Source organism: Amblyomma americanum, chromosome 2 (genome assembly GCF_052857255.1).
Source record: "Amblyomma americanum isolate KBUSLIRL-KWMA chromosome 2, ASM5285725v1, whole genome shotgun sequence".
NCBI classification, from domain to species: Eukaryota; Metazoa; Arthropoda; class Arachnida; order Ixodida; family Ixodidae; genus Amblyomma; species Amblyomma americanum.
This window is the reverse complement of record NC_135498.1, coordinates 162,053,661-162,074,618: the sequence shown is the minus strand read 5'-3', so window position 1 is coordinate 162,074,618 and position 20,958 is coordinate 162,053,661. Positions and strand designations below refer to the sequence as shown.

The 20,958-nt window shown below is 48.1% G+C and overlaps 1 protein-coding gene across 3 annotated transcripts in view; it reads right to left on the bottom strand.

Moving 5' to 3' along the window:
• LOC144121936 (uncharacterized) overlaps window positions 1–20,958 on the bottom strand; it is a 61,062-nt gene that overhangs the window by 3,488 nt on the left and 36,616 nt on the right. The window contains exons 1-4 of one of the 3 annotated variants that reach the window (XM_077655391.1): window positions 15,351–15,535; window positions 11,688–11,757; window positions 9,319–9,462; window positions 6,627–7,805 (exon numbers count right to left, since the gene is read on the bottom strand). In XM_077655391.1, the coding sequence (XP_077511517.1) occupies window positions 6,627–7,805; window positions 9,319–9,462; window positions 11,688–11,757; window positions 15,351–15,401 (1,444 nt within the window). In that variant the 5' untranslated portion in view covers window positions 15,402–15,535. Of the gene's footprint in view, window positions 1–6,626; window positions 7,806–9,318; window positions 9,463–11,687; window positions 11,877–15,350; window positions 15,536–20,958 lie in introns of those variants that run through there. The other 2 variants (XM_077655390.1, XM_077655389.1) reach the window with 2 other exon arrangements.

Below are 20,958 nucleotides of genomic sequence, written 5' to 3'. Positions count from 1 at the left end.
ATCTAATACGCAGGGACGTTCATATTTAAATACTTTTTCGCCTTATTTGTTCCCTGTTGTTTTAAAATTGCATCATTTTTGGTGCCTAAAAACTTTTGTTATATTTTTCGTTTCTTCTACGCCGTTATTAATTTTTCCTGCGTGGGATTTTTTTAAATAATTTTCTGTTTTGTGTACTTGTGAACTTAGTATCAGGAGTAAGTTATACTACTATGTTTTATAACTAACCTAGTGATTGTACCTTTTTCTAGATCTTGAAGTTCCTAATAATACATTGCACATTACCCCCATTGCTCTGGAATACGCTGAAAATAGGGACTTCAGGAGTATCTTCAATAAAGAAATACAAATGTCCCACGAACGTGGAAGAACCTATATAGATATCTCGCAACAAAAAGCGCAATTCGATTGGCCGCGCTTAATTCTAATGTAATAGACACCGCTTTTTTAAAGGCTACTTCGGTAGTTTCTCAATATGCAAGTATTTCAGTTAATTATTTACTGTAGGTTCGGCCTATTGTCTTCATAATTCTCGCCAAGTCCAGCAGCCGTGCTATATTTCTTCCCTGCATGTCAGTTTTGAAATTTGCTTAATTATAGGAAAAAACAGCGCAGCACATTCAAACACAAAACGAGAATCGGAACACGAGACACAAGAGCTGACTGTGAACTGAAATTTATTGACTGAAGGTGGACATCTTATGAATGCGCGGAACAGATAGGAAAATGAAGGGAACGAAACAGTCGGGGAAAATTATACAGCGTCGAAGAATACACGCGCGAGGATTCAATAAAATTCAGTTTACAGCCAGCGCTTCTGTCAAGTGTTTTTTTCTGTAGTTCTGTTGTTTTATGTGTTAGCGCTGATATTTTTTCTAGAATCAGGATACACGCACTCGCCAAAAAAGCAGCTTTAATTGATATTTACGCTTTGCGCGGTGTCTCTTGGCCTGAATTCATGGCATGAGCAGGAACGTGTTTGCGACGTTATTAATATTACCCGCACGTTTATGAGTGCTGTGCACTCTCTAAGGCTCCGTTTACGCTTGTTTCAGGTCCTCTGCGGAATTTAAATACGGCACTTCGGTTTGCTGTTCTTGTCGTTTTCAAATAGTACCAATCTGTATTTGAAGAAAAAAAAGAAACGACGTTGGGCCAGAGAGGGGAGACTAAAAGGAATTCGGTGTAATTTCAACTCAAATTTCGCAAAGAAACCCTGGAGCTGCGATTTGTGACAAACTCACACATGCGGACATGAGATTACATTGCCGCTTAAGGTGGTTTGAAGGAAGTAATGCTTCGTGCGAGTATTTTACGTAGCCGTCCTCATGGATTTCTTTCTATTGATGGGCAGCTTCGGTAACCCATGTGAAAAAGCAACTCCACAGTTGGGGAACGCTAAAAACATTTATTGATCGCTGACATTACAATGGCCACTGCTGCTTCTCCAGCCACGCGTACCAAACGAGACCGTCCTCGTTTACTCCGAGGACATGGCGAAGCTCTTCCGCCGGGCTGATCCCAACACGTCCGAAGAGAAGAAGCTGCGCTTTCTTATGAGGGGCATCAAGGAGCAGATCTTAGTTTGAAGCCCGCTCCGAACAGTCGGCGAATTTGTTTCCGAAGCCAATTCGATGGGGAAGATGCTCGACACCCGATCCAGACAGTACGAGCGTGCGCCGTCGCTGATGGCTACCAGCGGTGTCGATGCTTCTAGCCAGGACGTCCTTCGGGATATCACTGATCACAAGAGACAGCGACGGGCTTCGACGAGCCTCTTCAGATCACAGCTCAAGATCGCTGTCACTTCCTCTTTTTAGGCGGCGCGTGCTTCAGGTCAGCGCTAAGCGAACATGCGGAATGCACTGTGTGGCCTCGTGGTGCTTCGGCCCCCGAAGCACCATACTACTGGGCCCGGTCGCCGTCACCACGACGTTCTTCCGCCGACATTACGCGCGGAAGGTCTCCTAGACCACGTCGGTAAAACTAGAAGCGGCAACCTTTGGGGGAAGGTTGCTCCCCGTACGACGCACCGACGATCACCAGCCCGATAGCACGCCTCGACGCATCAATTCTCCGCCGCAACAAAACCGCCTGGCGCCGCTCCGCAGTCGTGACCTGACTCCGCGACGCTCCCGTACATCTACGGCTACAACTGCTGATCTGAACACTTCAATCGACGGTACCGAAGTCACCGCACTCGTGGACACCGGCGCCGACTACTCGGTAGTCAGTGGACCTTTTGCCGCGACTCTGAAAAAGCAGCCACACCCTGGACGTGCCCATAGCTTCGTACTACTGGGGGCCATTTGATCACCCGAGCTTGCAAGTGGACGTCACGAGTGACCATCGAAGAGGACACGTACCTGGCCGCCTTCGTCGTACTCGACCAGTGTTCCCGGGACGTAATCCTCGGAATGGATTTTATGACAGAAAATGGCACGGTCTTTGACCTTAAATCGAAGCCAGTGACCAAGACCACAATCCACAGTGCTTCCGAACGTCCCGCGGCTCTTTACATCCTTGATGACGTCACCATTCCACCCCTTTCGAGCGCTGTGGTGTCTGTCGGCGCGGAGGCGCTGCGGAAGCTTGAAGGTGTCGTAGAAAGCAAACAAATTATGCTTTTCGACCGCTGCCTGGCTGTCGCCAGAGGGTCCGCTTGCCTCGAAAACTGAGAAACCGAAGTGCCTACGAATTTTGGAGGTGAGCACCGACATGTCAGCCTTGGGACCACTGTGGTCCGCATTCATGGTATCGCCGACATTCGACGAGCGCCCAACCTTGCCATGGTGTCGTCAACTGAAGTTCCCACCGGTGTTCACAACTTCCAGTACGACATTAACCCCGCGCTTTCGCCGCAGCAGCGAGGCCAAATAGATAATCTCCTTCAGCGCTACGGTGATAACTTCTCGACTTCTTCCAGCGTTGGAAGAACACACTTGGCAAAGCATCGGATAATTACGGATGACACCGTGACCCTATTAGATAGTCACCTTACCGTGTGTCTTCCACTGAACGCGCTGAAATCAGCCGTAAAATTAAGGAGATGCTTCGAGACGACGTCATTCGGCCCTCTCGTAGTGTCTGGGCAGCAGCTGTCATCCTCGGGAAGAAAAAAGATGGTACATTGCTGTTTTGTGTTGACTACCGTCACCTAAACAAAGTAACTAACAAAGATGTTTATTTCCTTCCTCGAATTGACGATGCTCTCGGCCACCTCTGCTATGCAATATATTACTCATCCGTGGACCCCAACTCCGGATAATGGCAAATCGAGGTAGATGAACGGGACCGAGAAGAAAAGCATTTATTGCTCCGGACGGGTTCTGTGAGTTTAAGGCGATAGCATTTGGTTTGTGCTCTGCACCCGCAACGTTCCAACGGCTGATGGACAAAGTTCTGGCAGACTTGAAGTGGCAGACATTCCTCGTCTACCTTGATGACGTGGTTGTGTTCGCCCCAACGTTTGAGGAGCACCTTCGGCGCCTCGAAGTTGTACTCCAAGCCCTAAAGTATTCTGGGCTAATAACGTTAAAAAAATGAGAAATTCCACTTTGCTTACACTGAGCTAACGTTCTTCGGTCACGTAGTCAGATACGATGGAGTTCGGCCGGACCCAGACAAAACCAAAGCTATTGCCAATTTCTGTCCACCGCAGGACCCAAAGGCAGTCCGCCGCTTTCTAGGATTATGTGCTACTACCGTCGCTTTGTGAAAGGTTTCGCTTGAATTTCCGAGCCCCTGACGAGTTTGACGAGGACAGACACGCCTTTCGCGTGGGATGCCCCTCAAGCACAATTTCCGAGCCCCTGACGAGTTTGACGAGGACAGACACGCCTTTCGCGTGGGAAGCCCCTCAAGCACAAGCATTCAAAACGCTTCAGCGCTACCTGCAAGCACCTCCAGTTCTGGCTCTCTTCGAAGAAAGCAAAGATGCTGAGCTTCATACTGACGCAAGCAACGTAGGCCTGGGTGCCGTTCTGCTCAAATCCACAGCAGTCGAGAACGAGTCATCGCTCACGCCAGCCGCTCTTTGTCTCACGCTGAAGCTAACTACTCGGCAACTGAGAAAGAGTGTGTCGCGATAGTGTGGGCGGCGTCGAAATTTCGACCCTACCTTTATGAAAAACGTTTTACTGTAGTTACGGACTGCCTTGCGTTGGCTCGTGACCCTCGAAGATCCGTCAGCCCGCCTTGTCAGATGGAGTCTGCGCCTCCAAAAATACTACATGGAAGTGGCGTACAAGCCCTGCCGGAAGCACTCGGACGGCGATTGCCTCTCGCGCGCCCCAGTCGAATCCCCAGCGGAGGACGGCAACTACGACGACGACATCCCCTTAAATGCGATCAGTGGAACAGCATCGCTGAAAAGTAATGCTCCGAACCGGAACTTCGGGACCTCATGGAATTTCTTAGCGGTAGCCGCCCGACTGGCCCGAAGGCTTTTAAGCGCTCGGTAGCGTCACTCTGCGTTCGCCATGGTGTGTTCGTGAAGAAAAATTTCGCCGCAAATATTCAGCAATACCTTAATGTCATACCTACGAGCATTTGTGACGAAATTCTTCTAGTTCACATAACAAACCGGCTTCTAGACATTTGGGAGTAGCACCCACGTTTGCAAGGTAAAAAAGAACTATTACTAGCCCCGCCTTCAGTCGGACGTTGCGCACTACGTCAGAACGTGCCGAGGCTGTCAGCGTCGCAAAGTGCCCTCAATAAAACCAGCTGCATTCGTGAAGCCTATAGCACCACCATCGCGGCCTTTCCAGCAGATCGGGATCGACATGTTGGGCCTATTCCCTCTTTCTCATTCAGGAAACAAGTGGGTTATCGGGGCAATCGTTGCAACTGACTTCCTGACACGATACGCGGAAGCATCAGCTCTGCCAAGCGCCACAGCCCTTGACGTGGCAAAATTTTTCATCCATCAGATCATTTTGCGTCACATTGTACCGGAGATCCTAATCACCGACAGGGGTACAGAATTCATGGTTGACCTCCTACAGCATATTTTACGCCAAAGTCATACAGACCACCGAAGGCGACATCCTACCACCCTCATACGAACGGTTTAACAGAACGATTAAACAAAATGCTAGGTGACACGCTCTCAATGTATGTCGACGTTCAGCACAGAACTTGGGACGAAGTACTCCCATAGTCACCTTTTCATACAATACAGCCGCACAGGAAACGATAAACATGCCACCGTTCGGTCTAGTTTACAGCTGCGGCTTGATAACAATGCTCGACGTCATGTTACCGCACATGGACGACATCGACAAGAATGCGAATCTTCCCACCTTCCTGCACCTCGCTGAAGAGGCTCGTCAGCTGTCCAGAGAGCGGATTCTCGAACAACAATGCCGAGATTCTCAATACTATAACCTCCAACACAGTGATGTTCGGTACACATCAGGAGACCGTGTGTGGGTTTGGTTTGCCATTCGCCGACGCGGACTTAGCGAAAAGCTCTTCTGTCGGTATTTCGGTCCCTACAAATTGACCAGGCCAATAGGAGCCCTCAACTATGAGGTTGTTCCTGACGGCTTTCAGAAATATCGGCGATCTCTGCACACTGAGGTGGCACACGTTGTCCATCTCAAGTCTCACTACGGGCGGTAGCGGTAGAGCTGGATTTTCGCGCGCACATCATGCTTCCCCTAGTGAAGTTTTATAAACACAGAGGCTACGTATCGGGACAATGATATTTCTTTCCGGGGGCAAATGACACAGTGCATTTCTCGTGTTCGCTTAGCGCTGGCCTGCAGCACCCGCCAACTCAAAAAGAGGAAGTGGAAGTGACAGCGATCTGGGGCTGTGATTTGAAGACTTTCGTCGAAGCCCACCGCTCTCTCTTGTGATCAGTGATCTCCCGCATTCACGCATGACACTATGCGCACCGATTTTAAATAATTGAACAATGACTCTATGAGTATTTAGAGAAAAGTAAAATTTATGTTTACAAGTTTCTTTGTGGGCAGTTTGTGGCCATAGGCAAGGTTGCACAAACTTTGCCTAGTCCGCGAGTATATTTTTTTGCTGGAGCACCACGTAATTGCTTATTCAAAATCGTATTAACGACTCTTTAGAAGCGGCACTCTTTACGTCCAAGCTTGGCACATGCACCAAGGATCATTACACGGCAATATGCTTCCACACTAGTTGTAAGGTACAAAAAGTTAATGGTTTTTACTTTCGACCAATTTATGCACTATTCCGCCTTCATATCATATTGCGTTTATCAGTGTAGAGAAGCCAATATGTCGCGCTTACTTTCGCTCTTCGTTCCTGCAAAGTCTGATAGAAGTCTTCTTATCAGAACGTACTGTGGTGCGCTAGAGATTTATTTGCTTAAGTAACACCAAAAGTTGGGCGAGTTTGTTTAAGCTCATATTTTAAAAATGCGCAAACAACTGACGAGAAAAACACAGGACGAAACGGCGATCAGCGCCTGTGTTATCGTGTCGCCCTGTGTTTTCCCCGTCAGCTGTTCGCGCTTTTTTCAAATATGAACTTATTCCATTATCCATTCTCCGTCTCCTGCTTGAACATACAGTACGCACTATAAAATAAATAAAATAAATTTAGAGCTCTTAGAAATGAAAGAAACAAGTTCTCACCTATAATGGATGGATTGCACAGGAGCAGAGGCAGTAGAGTCACTCCAGCGAATCCCCAACTTGCAGCGACACTCTGTATTCCAAAATAATCGGCAATCACAACGGGCTTCATACTCATTAGGCATCCTACGAGCATCGTGGCGCATGCGCAGACAAGAATGTACGACAGAAAGGAACTTGTGACCGGCAGGGCGAACATTGACGCAGCTAGCAGGAAGAAAGTCGCCGACACTAGTGTGGTCCTGCTGACCACCCTGCAGTCGCCCACCAGGGGCAATGCGATACGCCCTACTAATTCCGCTGGAGCACAGTACATCACAGATAGGTCGGCGTGGCGACGGGCAGATCCCTTGTCGAGCGCGTAGTCTACAATTGTCGTCGGAAACACGGCCACCGTGTAATCAAGCGCAACAATACCCAGCACGACAATGTAGAACCTTGGCTTTGATAACATCTGGGCAATGTGACGGAAAACCGAAGGTGAATCGACATTACTAGCACAGCAGCCGACCTGTTGTGAAGCAGCGCCGCAAAAACATTTTTTGCTGTTGTGAGCCATGGAAGTTTGATCTGTGTTTCTCGGACACGGCTTCCTTGCGTCGCTACTCTGGTCATGAAGGGTCTTCGTCGCGTGCGACATCGCTTCTGGTGGGAGATGAGGTGTGCCACTTGGGGCTGTTTCACGATACACACCTGCTGACGACTTACATGGTTTCCCAATGCTACAATTACTTTCTATGGCGTCGTTTATTGGTGTGAGGGAAGGCTTCTTTGAGTATTTCGAGTAGTAAGTTGGTCGCTGCAAAGGGCGACCAGAACTTAGAGCTTGCACTGGCAAGGTTTTGCTTGAAATTGTTGCAATTCCGTTCGCCTCTTCAGGACTCGCGTCGGTTTCGCTAGCTGTGGGTTTCTTTTCATTATTCTTCCGGCCACTTTTGTGCCATGGCGGCTCCTTGAGAAGCATTGTGAGTGCCGTGACGTTCATGGTAAGGGCGGCGTACACAAGCAGAGTTCCCCTGACACCGTACGTTTCCTTTAAAGAGGTCAGTATCACTGGGTAAACAAGGGAGCATAGCGTGTATCCCGCGAACTTGAGGCCGCTGGCTATACCGCGGTATTTGTCAAAGTACATCATGACCACGATGATGAGAGTCACGCAGACGATCCCGACGCCAGCCCCTTGGAAGGAAGAGAAAAATAGATAAGGTAGTGAACACGCACACTTTTCTGGGACAATTTGGCCGCGTTTAACGTGGTATACAGCTAATAGGTGGCGAATGGTCATTCAGTGGTCTTTGCCTATCCGATGATGATAACCTCTCTGCTATGGTGCTTATATGGTTTGTGAATGTGGGCCCCGTTGCACACATTCGGTGGCAGTGCTCACAGAAACTCAGCCTCCCCTGCTACCGGCCCGCGTTCTAGGAACTTTTGACCAGCCTTGTAGATTTTTCAGCCTTAGCGCGGATTGCATATATGCTTCTGACTTCCCCGTCCAGGAGTAACTCGGGTCATTCTTTCTATTGTATGCTGGAAGGGGTCTCTTATATTAATTAGGGGGGCACTTCACATTACAGTTACCCTTCCTTATACTAACATAGTTTAGCACGACGTAGCTGGTGCAGAATACCAGTAATTTCTCTTGACGACCACGATACAGGCATGAAAATCTATTCGTCTGTTGAAAAAGAACAAAATCTAGCAAGGAAATAGTACCCTTAAAATGTATGGCCCTGAATGCGCCGCGTTTCCCAGCACTGCTCGCATAGTCAGCCGGCATCACAATTGCAATCTATGCGGGGCAAGAGGCCCTGAGCGCGTTATCCTTTCCTTGTTCATGACGCTACTAAGTGTTGACATTGGCTTTAATCATAGCTGCTGGAACTGTATCTTAATAACCTCAACCTTCTGATACCGCCTTGAAGGGCCTTTTCACCCTCTAATCTTTAATGCTTATCACTTCGAAATAGTAGGCAGCGTTTGTAGCAGCACATTCCGCGAGACGCGGCCATTACAAGCTGCGAATATTGAAATTTTGTCTTAGATTTCCTGTCGCATAGACAGCACGTAGGTAATATCTGCTTTGTCAGTTTGTAAGCAGATCGCAAGGTATAATATTTCCATGAGCCAAGAATTTAATGCCACCATTATTTGCATTAAATATATTCATTGCCCTTAAATTGGAGTGAGGTTCAAGATTATGGGGGATTATACCTCAATTCGGCTCAAACAATAATGACTCCTTGGACACCCCACGCTGCATTGTGTGGACATGCGGTTGCTGGTCGACCAAAATTGTAATGGCGTGTTTGCTGCCCAAAGCGATAGTGCGCAGCCGACCAGCAGCGGGGGCGGTTAGGCGCAGTCTATCAGTCCCAGAGGAACGCTGAACTAAGACTGGCTGAAATTCTTTAGCCTCTCAAACAGGTTGGCATTGAATTCGTTCACGCCTATATCAAGTGGGATTTTTTTTAAACCGATCAACGAAGCAATGCATCACTATTTGAAGAGCTAATAGAACGAAAAATTGTATATAGACTTCGTTTACTGTCTTTTTTTCTTTTGAGGTTTCTACTTTGCCGCGCTGCCTATTTTAAGCCGACCATCAACGAGTGTCATCGCCATTTTAAACTACTACTCTCTTGCTCCCACGAGAACATCGCGTGCGCTTCTGAAATTCTTGGAAGCTCACCATGCACGGCACCCATCTTCACTGTCATCCAGGTCATATTCGGGGCGAAAACAGCGCCCAGTATGCCTGCCCACAAGCAGATGCTGCCAGCCAGTCCCATGTGGAAGACGGACAGGCGCCGTTGACAGAAGGATAAGAGAAGACCTGTGCACGAAGTGAGGAACGGCGGTAGGGCAAGCATATTCGTTCAATAATTTTGATGATGATATATTTCTACGGCACAAGGGCATCAATGGACAAAAGACGGCCATGACACAAGGCGTCTCTCTTTACTCAAGGTTGGGTCAAAAACCCAATTTCCAAGCATGTCCCCGGATAAGCCGAGCACCAGGCCAGGGGAATGTTTGCACGCATTTTATCGCCGTCGAGTACCCGGCGACACTGTGGATCACACTGTGCAAAAATTGTCTTCCGGTACCCTCAAACACAGATTAACCCGTCTTTAAAAAAAACTGCTGATTAGAGTAATGTGAAACGTGCACTAGAACAGTGCAACTATTTGTTGCGCGTTTAAAACCCTACATATGACCTATCCTGTTGTCATCCAGTGACAATCGACAGGAAATATTTCTCAGAGAGTAGCGGCTGAAAACCGTCACACTGCGCAAGTAGGCCAGAAACGAGAGCCATCCGCACAGCGTGAAAGCGAAGCCTAGTGTTTGCGAAACATTGAGAGATCTCGCGGTTCGCAACCGCGAAATGCACCTGGCTCAGGGTTAGTCAACTTTCCGGCTCGCAGTCTGGCGAGAGACTTCGTTCCGTATATTGCCCTGCTGCTTGCCGCAGTTAACAGATATAAAAAGAGAGGTAGCGCAGTTAAACATCTTTTTCTTTTCGTTTCGCACCTGATCTGACACAGCTGATGCCTGCCGGCTCTGCTCGCTGCCGTCACGAGTGTATCGTTTCATCTTTACACTAAGCACGGCCATGCTGCGCAGGGCGACGTTGAGTGCACGGTGCCGCTACGATGACGAGCCGTTGGCTTCCCTCGCCACTTCCCTGCCAGACAATATATAATAAATACTTAAACCTGTGAAGCGAAATTCTGCGTATCCCTTACGAGCACCACGCTACTTCATGCCAGGTATGTTGTGAAAGGCGTTGTATACACATTCTCAGTTGGCTATTTCTCTGAGGCCTCTAATCTTAAAGAAACCTAGTGGGCCCTAATTTTTGGAGCACTTCACTACGGATTCCCTCATAGCCTTAGTTAATTTGGGACGTTATACCCCGATAAACCAAACCAAACCTTTCTTGAAGCAGCAGTCTTGGCCTGTGTGCTCCTGTTCACAAAGAACCTTATCAGATTCTTTTACGCTCGCCAACTTGGATTACAGAAGTCTACAGTGCGAGGACGCGAAGACGACGGTGGCAAGTGAAGAGCGGCGCCGTCGCTCAAAATCCTTTTCCCTGTGTTGCTTGCATCGCCGCTCGGACCTGCACCCACAGAAATCTTCACTGGTCGCCCAAAAGTCCTCCCGCGATTAGCGAATAAGACCCCCACTGGCCATTTCCGATTTGTTACAGAGCTCCTGTTGTGTGCGTCTTTGTCTCTTGTCCCGTTTTGCGCTGCACTCACATACAATGGGTCCTCCCCTGAGATCTGTATTCGCCTCAACAAGCACCTCGTTTGCCACGTCTGCGGCTGCCGCGAGCCGCAGGTATTATTTTCTCTTATCAAGCATCGTCTCCAGAAACAAATGGGCGTCTTTACTTCCGGAAGGCCAAAAAATCTCTTAAAGTGTACTTTTGAGTTGCTAATCTCAATTTTGCCTTTGTCTAAACATCTTGCCAGTGTCATCATCATCGCCATCATCATCAGCCCTGACTACAACCACTGTAGGGCAAAGGCCGCTTGCATGTCTCTCCCACCGTACTCAAGAGCATTGCCAGCCAGGACCTGAGCAAGCTAAAAAAGAGGTTGACAAAAACGCGATTCCGCATTTACGAAGCTAGGTAATAGTTGCGTGACAGAACCGGTGAAACCAGCGTACTTGAATGGGTTCTTATCAAGGCGGTTTTGGTTGGCAAAGATTTCATTACGAACGATGATACATAAGTCATTGTTACGTAATACGTATCGCAAAGTACGTCCAGACATTAGTGGAAACGCAGAAAAGACCGAAGAAGGAAGATTTAGGGAACTTGCGGTGCGTTAAAAGGCACGTGTACTTACTTTGCCTGGTCGTAAGCTGCAGCTACAGCAACGTACACACAAAAGAAGAGATATCAATGAAACATTATGCCGTTCTTTTCTTTTCAAGTTTGGCTTTCACTCGAGAGTGAACAGCAGGTTATAATTCCCCTCGGTATGTGGCAACCATACCTTAGACCGAATTTTGTTCTTAATTAGATAGAGTGTTTCTCACCGAACGAGTGTGAGACGCCCGACATGACGCTGGCAGGCCACGATGCAGTCTCCCTGTTGACATCAAACTCCTCCATGAAAGACACGTAAAAGAATCCCGAGTTCATCATCATCGTCACGGTGAAGAATGCTGTCAGACTGGCTGCAGCGGCCACAGTCCAACCGTGGTCCATTTGGAATCCTCGTGTGGCTGCGGTAAGAATTAATAGTGCGCATTCCTAAACATTGCTGCTTCTTGTGTATGCTGTCTGAGTATTGATACGCTGAACCTAAAGCCACTAAAAAGTGGTTACGCATTCACAAAGTTAGTTCGTATAGCACGTGACGTCGTGATGCAGCTAAACAGTACTAAAATAATGCCTAAAGGACAGTCAACAGGGTAACATGTCTGCATCTAGAAGGCACCACATTACAACTACAAAGTAGGAAATTAGGAAGACGAAATGCGTCAAGCGAGTTACAAAACAGCTCGCGATCTATGCCTACCGTGGAAGTCTACGCTCCAAAGCACCTCAGCAGCTAGGATTAAGAAAGCACCCATGTAAAGCCTGTAAAAAAGTTGCGCATCCTAAATCATGACAAAAAATAAGAAAAATAGGAATTTTGTTATCGTCGTTTCCAAAAAAGCGAAAGCAGCGCATGCAACGCTCAACTTTTGGAGGACAGATGCAATGCATTTTTCCGCCGTATAGGCGCATATGTGTAAATAAAAGGCACTGAAAAAACATTATTTAAAACACGCCATCATTAGAAGGTCACTACGCTTTTGACAGAATTTAAAAACATGATATCTCATCGTCTTGAAGCTGCATCTGATGGCATTGCGGCCACGCAGGGCAGCGGCTACATTTTTTTAGAAGCGTAAACGTCTAGGCGAGTCGAACACGCGTGCTTCAGCACCAACTAGCTAAGAGGGAAACGACACGCACAGTCGCGACCATACAATACAGAACTTGATACATGTGCGAGAAATCTCTCCGCTGCGCTCGCTTCTCAGCCGAAACAACCGTTAAACTTCTTTTGCACAAAGCGTGGTAAACGTTTAACCGCCGAAGAGTGCTCGGTTATATTTGTATTTAGCCTGCACATGGACGAGGAGCTTGTGTGTGTCACGTTCGTGCAATGCGCGTCGTTTCCCACTGCGTCAGCTGTCACTGTTGTAGTGTGTGTTTTCTAAACAAGCTACCGGGGACCTGTGCTACCTTCCGTGGTGCTGTATATGTTGATGTAAAAAAATAGATTTGATCGAAAATCTGACAGAATACTGCCTGTCGGGGGAACCGTACACACACAGAGTAAAGAAGGAGAAGGGGTTAAGCCTCAGGATACTTGCTACAGCTTCGACAAGAGGACAGGTATAAGTAATAATACATATTGGCCGCAAAACGAATATCTCTAACATTGAAGTTTTAGTACCAACAGAATTCCCTTGTTGAGAATGAAGTAGGTTGGTTTGAGCCCGCATATCAGGAGTGCGTGCGACGGCCAGATGAGGGGACGTGGACAGCACAGTTTTCGCTGTTTCTCCTGGTAGCTATTCGTTGCTTGCTAGCATATAAAACATTCCTAAATCAAATGTGATTATTATTCCAGTCAATGGCGTACCCTTTGCCTTGCGCATGTGATCAGCGTTTTGATAGACGTGTGCCCTTAGGTGACGTCTTCCTCGTGGCAGTGTATAGTTAGAAGTTTTCCGCCATAAGTTAATAAAATGAGAAAATTTTTTCCCGGTTTTAACCGCATGATTTTTTTTGGCTATGTGCGGTTTTTCTCCCCCTTTTATTCTTTTCACAAAAAGTATTAGCGGCTTAACAACGTTTTGGCGTAGCTAAAATGCCCGCCGAGAGTTGTCAGTGGTCATAAATGTGACGCGGAGGCGGCGGCTGGTTTAGCGCTGACGTTTCGTACACACCTACTACTGCACGACCTTCCTAATATGAACCTCGTCCGAGAGGGCAGTTCAGGGTGCGATCCCATGGAAGAAAAAATCGGGGTCTGTGCGTGTGCGTGTGTGTGTGTATGTGTGTACAATTTGGAACCGATGATAGCTCGTGTAGGTGGCAGGTGAAACTGCTGGAATATGGCGATGGTGGACTGGCACCAAGCCCATCGCCCTTAGGAGAACGCAGGAGATTGCAGTAGCTATCGGGCCCGCAAGTGCAGCCACCGAATGCACTAACCCTGCGATTGCTGAATGTCAAAAAACCTACAAAATTACGCGTACCACGGTTACACCAAGGCCCAGGGCTGGCTCTGTTTATCGGCACTCGCCACAAAAAGACTTGGGTACTCATGGGCATAAAAAAAAGCAGCCGCACGAGAGAAAATTGGGCTTCCCAGAAATTCTGCACTGCCCCGAGCCAGGAAAAGAATGACCCTGACCCGTTTGGAAATTGAGCATTTGATTGTAGTAGGCGAGCACAGAGCAGGGATTAAAACGTCGTTACCAAAGAGCCGTGTTAAGAACTCAAAGCTACAGAAACGCAGCATGATGAATGAAAAACTGCCTGAGAAACGTATAAAAGTTACGTACAGGCGTGATTAAATTTGGAAGCCGGGAAAATATGACTGGATTGATTGTCGGCGCTATCTTACGGGAAGTGCTTGTTGTCGGGGTGTGCGCTGTGCTTGCTCACTAATATGTTGATCTGTTCGCACACGCATTGCCATCAGTTCTGGCTTTTTCGACAGAAAAGCCGCAGGAGACGCTCTTCACTTTCGCGGTGCCATGCTGCCTCAGCAAGGAAGTCTGAGCGCACCAGCCATTTTTTCAGTAAATCTCTATCGTAAGTCTATCGCAGCAAACCTTGGCACGCAGGCTAAGCGAAGAATGCCTTTAAGCTCTATGTAGCATCTTGCATGATGACCTGAAGGAATGGTCGTCTTTCGTTGACTGGCGCAGGCGGTGACCGTCATAGGATACACAGCTTGGCAGGAGAAATTAGCTGGTATGACATTCACACAGCAGCATGGACAAGTGGGAACAACCACCGTTGATTCGAAGCAGGGCATTGTTTTAGAGAGCACGGCGAACTAACCCACGAAGTTGTGCTGTGAAAGCGGTTTACGAAAGAGATTGCTCGTTAAATGGCTCGCTCAGTGACTCGCTTGCCGAGACAGTATGCCACCGCGGAAGCGAAGAGCGGCCCTTGGCGGCTTCTGTCTCGAAAAAGCCGTGTCTAACTGAAATGTCAGGGCGAACACGCCAGCACAATAATAAGGGTGCGCTGCGCATATCTACACAAGCACGCACCAGCAGATAGCACTGCCAAGCAGTTCTGCCATCGCTTCCATGATCTCTTCACTTCAGCTTCAGCCTGTAAGCCGGAAGACGTACAGACTTGATCTGAAGCCCCACGATCAGAAAGATGTATCTGGGGGCTAGAGCTGCTGCCGCTGTCAGTGCCGAATTTGACTAGCGACGTCACTTCAATTACCGCCACATCATTGATGTTCACTTGCTCTCGTGATCTCCTATGTGTTCGCGAGTTTGATACCCAGAAATAAGAATATTTCAATGCAGTGCATCAATCGGTTCGTCAACAAGCAATAGGTGCGCTGTCGCTCACCTGAATTGAATTGAATTGTCGCTCACTCCTGCGGTCACAAAACACGCCGCGGAATACGCGTGAAATTCGCAACAGTGCAAGGGGAAAAAACTTACGTTTTTCAGTTTGGAACGCCGCCTGAAGCAAATAGAAAAGCCTTCGTGCATTTACTGGCGAAGACTGACAAAGCACGAAACTAAGACTGCCACTGGAGCTCCGAAAGTCAACTGCTGTCCTGTGATACGCCCGCTGCAACACGTGTAAACACGGCCTCTCGCCCCAAGCATACAGGTGTTTTAACGCTGACGACGCCAGCATGCCTGCGCGGGGGGTGCACCTGCGTGAATATGAAGCAGCGGGCCAGACATCCGGGGACGTGCCTCGTAGTGCGACTGCTCACGCAAAGCGGATTTCCGCGCGACAAACGGAAATTTAAAAAAATAACACACAGCTGGCTTAAATAAACGGTGAGGAGCCATACCTTCGAAGTTGTTATATCGGAGGGGCTTGCTTTGTGCGGCTATTCAACTTGCACTAGCCGTCGTTGACTGCTACGTTAAGTAAGTGTTTCGGGAGGCACCTGTACCCGCAGCAGGTTCCCAACGCAATGACACTTTCGCCGTCGCGCCGGTCTGCGCAGTTGCGAAATGCTGCGTAGGGGTGAGGACTTGGGCGCCGCGGTACGTGATAGCGGGAACAAAAGCGGCGGAAAGCACACAGATGAACACCGAGGAAGGGCTTGGTTCATAGCTGTGTTTTTGCCTTCGGACGGCGCACGCAAATAAACCATTCAACACTGACTCTGCACTTGCGCAAAACACTATCGAGAAGTTAACAAGGAAACAAATAGAAAATAAACCTGCGCCCTATACAAAGATTATCCCACATACACCAGACCGTGCTACTGGCATATTTGCAAAAGGTAGCGCTCTTAAAGCCGAAGCCTTTCCCTACCGCACCCTATGCCTATCTTTAGTTCGCTAACGATGAAACCCAAAGCAAATTTCAGCCGCCGCGGTGGCTCAGTGGTTACGGCGCTCGGCTGCCGGCCCGAAAGACGCGGGTTCGATCCCGGCCGCGGCGGTCGAATTTCGATGGAGGCGAAATTCTATATGCCCGTGTGCTGTGCGATGCCAGTGCACGTTAAGGAACCGCAGGTGGTCGAAATTTCCGGAGTCTATCACTACGGCGTCCCTCATAGCCTGAGTCACTTTGGGATGTTAAACCACCATAAACCAAACCAATCCAAAGCAAATTTTAAACGTTTCGAAGCCATTCGTGAAGACGCTGCGCAATCAGACTCGGTGCTGGAAAACTAGAGTTTAACTTTCTTTTTAGCTCGTTTTCCTTTCCCGAGTGGCGGGATGTTTAGAGCGTTAAGCTATACTTCTCGCATTTCGGGTCCTAGCGGTATGCGTTATAACGCAAATCGTCAACCAGTGGTTGCCATGCTAACCGAGGTGGTTACATAGTACATTAGAATAACAGGCGGCAGCGCCATGCGTGGGGCACTTAGTCCTTACATTCGTATAAAATCTGTGTGTCAACCGTTTGCCGCAGAATATTCCGTATGGTGTCATACAATTCAACTTTCGGGCAGCATAAACTTGCTAGTTAAGTTAGAGCCTAGCTCGCGGCAAGGATTCGAACTGGCAACCTATGTACCGCCCATTCCACGTCTTTACGAGTCTTCACATGAGCACTGTGGCTCAACCATTTGGGCGTTTATTGCGCAGTATTCGGGGTGGTAGCATACGTTTTCGCGTTCCGTGCAAGATAAATTTATAGTTAAGCTAGTACGTCTCTAGCTTGAGGTAGGGATTCGAACAGCGACCTATGTTAGTTGTACTAACGATCGATATTCGATCGCTGCCTTAGCTCATTTTTGAAACGCTTGTTGAAACAGCAGAGAGTATACTCTCTGCTGTGTGTTGAGAGTATACTCTCTGCTGCGTCTATAGACGCAGAGAATGTCCGCCGCGGCTAGCGTGGGACATGCCCTGACAAGAGACAAATCTGATATTAGGCTGTGTCCAGTTTGCACACGAGCTGGAAAGCAGTGACTGTGAGGATCATCCGACTTTAGATCGGACTGCGAAGAGGACCCCAGCAATCAGCTCGAAGCATCGATGGCAGCACCTGGGTTGTTTTCTTATTCGGGCCTTTTTTGACTCAATGGTTGCGTTGAAAAGAATATTGACATTACCGATGCTTTGGTCCCGTTCGTAAGGTTGTCACAATATTTCGGCAGGATTAGATAATGCCTGTGAAGCATAGGACTCGGCCGGCTTTTTCGCCCAATTGCCTGCATAAGTAAGGCCCGGAAGCGATTCGATTGTTTTCTAGGCAGAAAATTGTAGCACCTCGAACTATGTTTATTTTTTAAGTATTTACTATTACACAGTCGTATGTTTTTGCATGCTTGTAAATAATTTAGCTTGGTCAACTCGAGTGGGTATCAATTAGTAATTACTTTTTTTTATTTTTAGCTTAGATGCAAGTTTATTTTTACATATTTTGTTCAAATATTATGCCATAAGTTTTGTTCCGCAATAAAATATGGTAAGAACAATAATTGACGAAGCTCGTAATATCAAGAGTAATAACGCATTAAACATTGATCGTGATATTTCTTGGGTGTAAAATATTAAAAGAAAACCACCCAAAATATGGCCACTTTTTCTAAGGCAGTGAAAAGGGTACAAATATTATTTATGCGTTCCGCAGAATCACTGCAGCACCTCTAATACTTTTAGCCAATCTTACGTTCTTGACCTTGCCGCAAAGATTTCATTTTTCTTCATACTGAAGGAGCCGTCTCGCTGCTTTATCGCTTTCCTACTGCCGAGAGATGCTGCCAGATTTATCTGGAAATTTTATAGCAAACTGAAATTGGTTCTACACCTTTAGAGGTTGTGGGATGCGATTTCCTTGCCTTTTCTCGAAAGCTCTTCGTCGGCTGTAAACTGAGCACCGCGGAGAGCGGCGGTAATTTTTTTCCGCGACGACCGCTAAGCACGTGTATTGCTATCAAGAACGCCGCGAGATGAGTTCTTTGGGGGCCCAAAACGGACCAATAAATTGTTTTGTTTAGAAACCATTCGCCCTCTTCCTGACTTCCCAACGGTCGTCACCACTACGTCACTTCTGCAGGGACAAATACTGGCAAACCCAGTGAAACCGGCCAGACCGAACAGCAACCTGGAACAGCCGTCATCTCCCAGGACGGTCCACTGAGCACTGAGACCTTCAAGTGGGAGCTAGTGAAGATGTTCACGAGCGTCGTCTAGAAAGAGATGGCCCAGATACAACCGGAACCACGCATCTAGCAGCCAAATGAGGCAGTGGCGATGACGGAGGAAAAGAAAGTAAGGCTTTTGATATAAGAACTCAAAGCGCAACTCTTTCCTGGCCTCGTAGGCAACGCGCCAAAAACCGCCACAGAATTCAAGACGCGCACGCCATACAAAAAAACTTCGACGCATGAGTCTTCCAATAGAACCGTCGAGCCCAAGTCTCCCTTTCTTAGGGCCGTTTCAAATGCTGTGACTGGACAGAAAATAGTCGGCCTTGTCGGTGACGCAGCAGTGCTATTTTCGGTCAGTGCGTTCACACGCAACGCGTGCACCGAATTTTGTCGCAGTTACGCGCACGGTTGCTTGACATTTACATAGGCAGCTCATGCCTGAACGCAACATTAACACATTGGCAACTGTTTTATTGTTGCTGTAATTATAATTCCTCTTAAGTGAAAGAAGCCGCCGCGGTGGCTGAGTGGTTACGGCGCTCGGCTGCTGGCCCGTAAGACGCTGGTTCGATCCCGGCCGCGGCGGTCGAATTTCAATGGAGGCGAAATTCTAGAGGTCTGTGTACTGTTCGATGTCAGTGCACGTTAAAGAACCCCAGGTGGTGGAAATTCCAGGAGCCCTTCACTACGGTGTCTCTCATAGCCTGAGTCGCTTTGGGACGTTATATCCCCGTGAAACAAATCAATCTTAGATGAAAGTGAATATTTCACCATCAGCACGATGCACCACGCGAGATGCGACCTATGTTGCGAACTCCGTTGTGCTACGACAATGTTCGTGGTAATTGATCTTGGGCTTGGATTTCCTTAATGAGAATGACGCGATCATCGACCTGCGATCCAAGCTGATCACGCTTTCGGCGCACGAGACCATCACTTCGGTCAAAACTCTTTGAAATTAAGTTGCCGTGAGTGTCCTGGAAGACGAAGTGATCGTCCCACCCCGTTCAAGCGTCATCGTTACCGTTGGCGCAAGGAATGCCAAAAACACTCAAGCTATCATTGAAGGGAATGTGCAGTTGCTTCTAGACCGAGGAATCAGCATCGCACATCTCTGCAATGGCCAAACCGAAGTACGGCTAACTAACTTCAGCTAAAACTGGCACACTAACAGAGGAACGACGATTGCTTTCTTCGACGAGATGTCCGACGTGCGAGACTCTTACGCCAGCTCCGACCCATCCGCAAAAGATTCCTCTAACCAGATCGTTGTGAAACGCTTTCAGTCAGTCTCCAGCTTTTTTCGGTGTTTTTGCGTGTACACTGCGGGAATGCCGTCCACCGTCAGACGGCGATGAATCTGAACCCTCCTGTGCAACCTAATGGCCTGGCGGCCTCCTCCTCGAGCTCGTCGAGGAAGCGATGCAGTCGTCCGAGCGACCCCGACAGCGATGACACCATCGAGTACATCAACGAGACCAGCAGTGAGGACGGCTTTGAGACTTACCTCAGCAGTAACACCAAGAGAAGACTTCTAAGAACCGGATCGTCATCCAGTGAGTCCTCTGTAAAAACAAGTGGCAACACACCGGCACACACTATCTTCGTCCTTGCTGTGCAGCCAACCGACAAAATGAGGCGGCTTGACAGGCAAGTCGTCTCTGTAGAGCTCGAGACCCTCGTGCCTAACGAAATCAAAGACGTTCGAGTGAATGCGCGAAACATTTTAGCTGTTGATGTCAACAATGCGGCTGCTCTGGAACCACTGCGGGCCATAACTCAGCTCGGCGGTTTATCCGTACGTACTGTTATCCTCCTCGGCGGGGATGAGTCATCTTCCGGCGTAATCTATTATGTCGACGAGGCTATTACGCGAGATGATTTGCTCATAATCGTGAGGCCGGCAAACAAAGGCACCGTAATTCTACGTGTATCACTTCTGGGCAATTCCCGCTGTGTGATGATTTTGCTCCAAGGCGACAGCCTTCCTTCACACGTGAAGGTGGGCCATTTTCGTCATGCCGTGCGGCCATTTATTCCAAAACCCATTCAATGCCACAAATGTTTGAAACCGGGTCATGTGAGCGGGGTCTGCGACAACACGAGAGTGTGCTTTCGATGTGCCAGGGCTCACAGCGCGGAGTCCTGTAATGCACAAGTGCTTAAGTGTTCCAACTGCAACGGGCCACATGACGCCTCATCTAAGATTTCGTTGCAATAGCGCAAAAAGGACAAGGGACCAAGACGAGTAGACACACACAGCGCTGACTTCCAACAACTTTTTTGGGAAAGAACACATCAATTTATACATGCACATATTGCCGTGTCATCACAATGCATGCGCAAAACTCAGTGTGAACGTAGGTAGGCCAGTTCTTTTTTCGATAGTTTGACTGAAGGAGTGCTAACACAAGAACTTCCTAATCTAGCTATCTTTTCTGCTTCTCTATTCTCACGAGTGCGCTTTTCCTTACTTT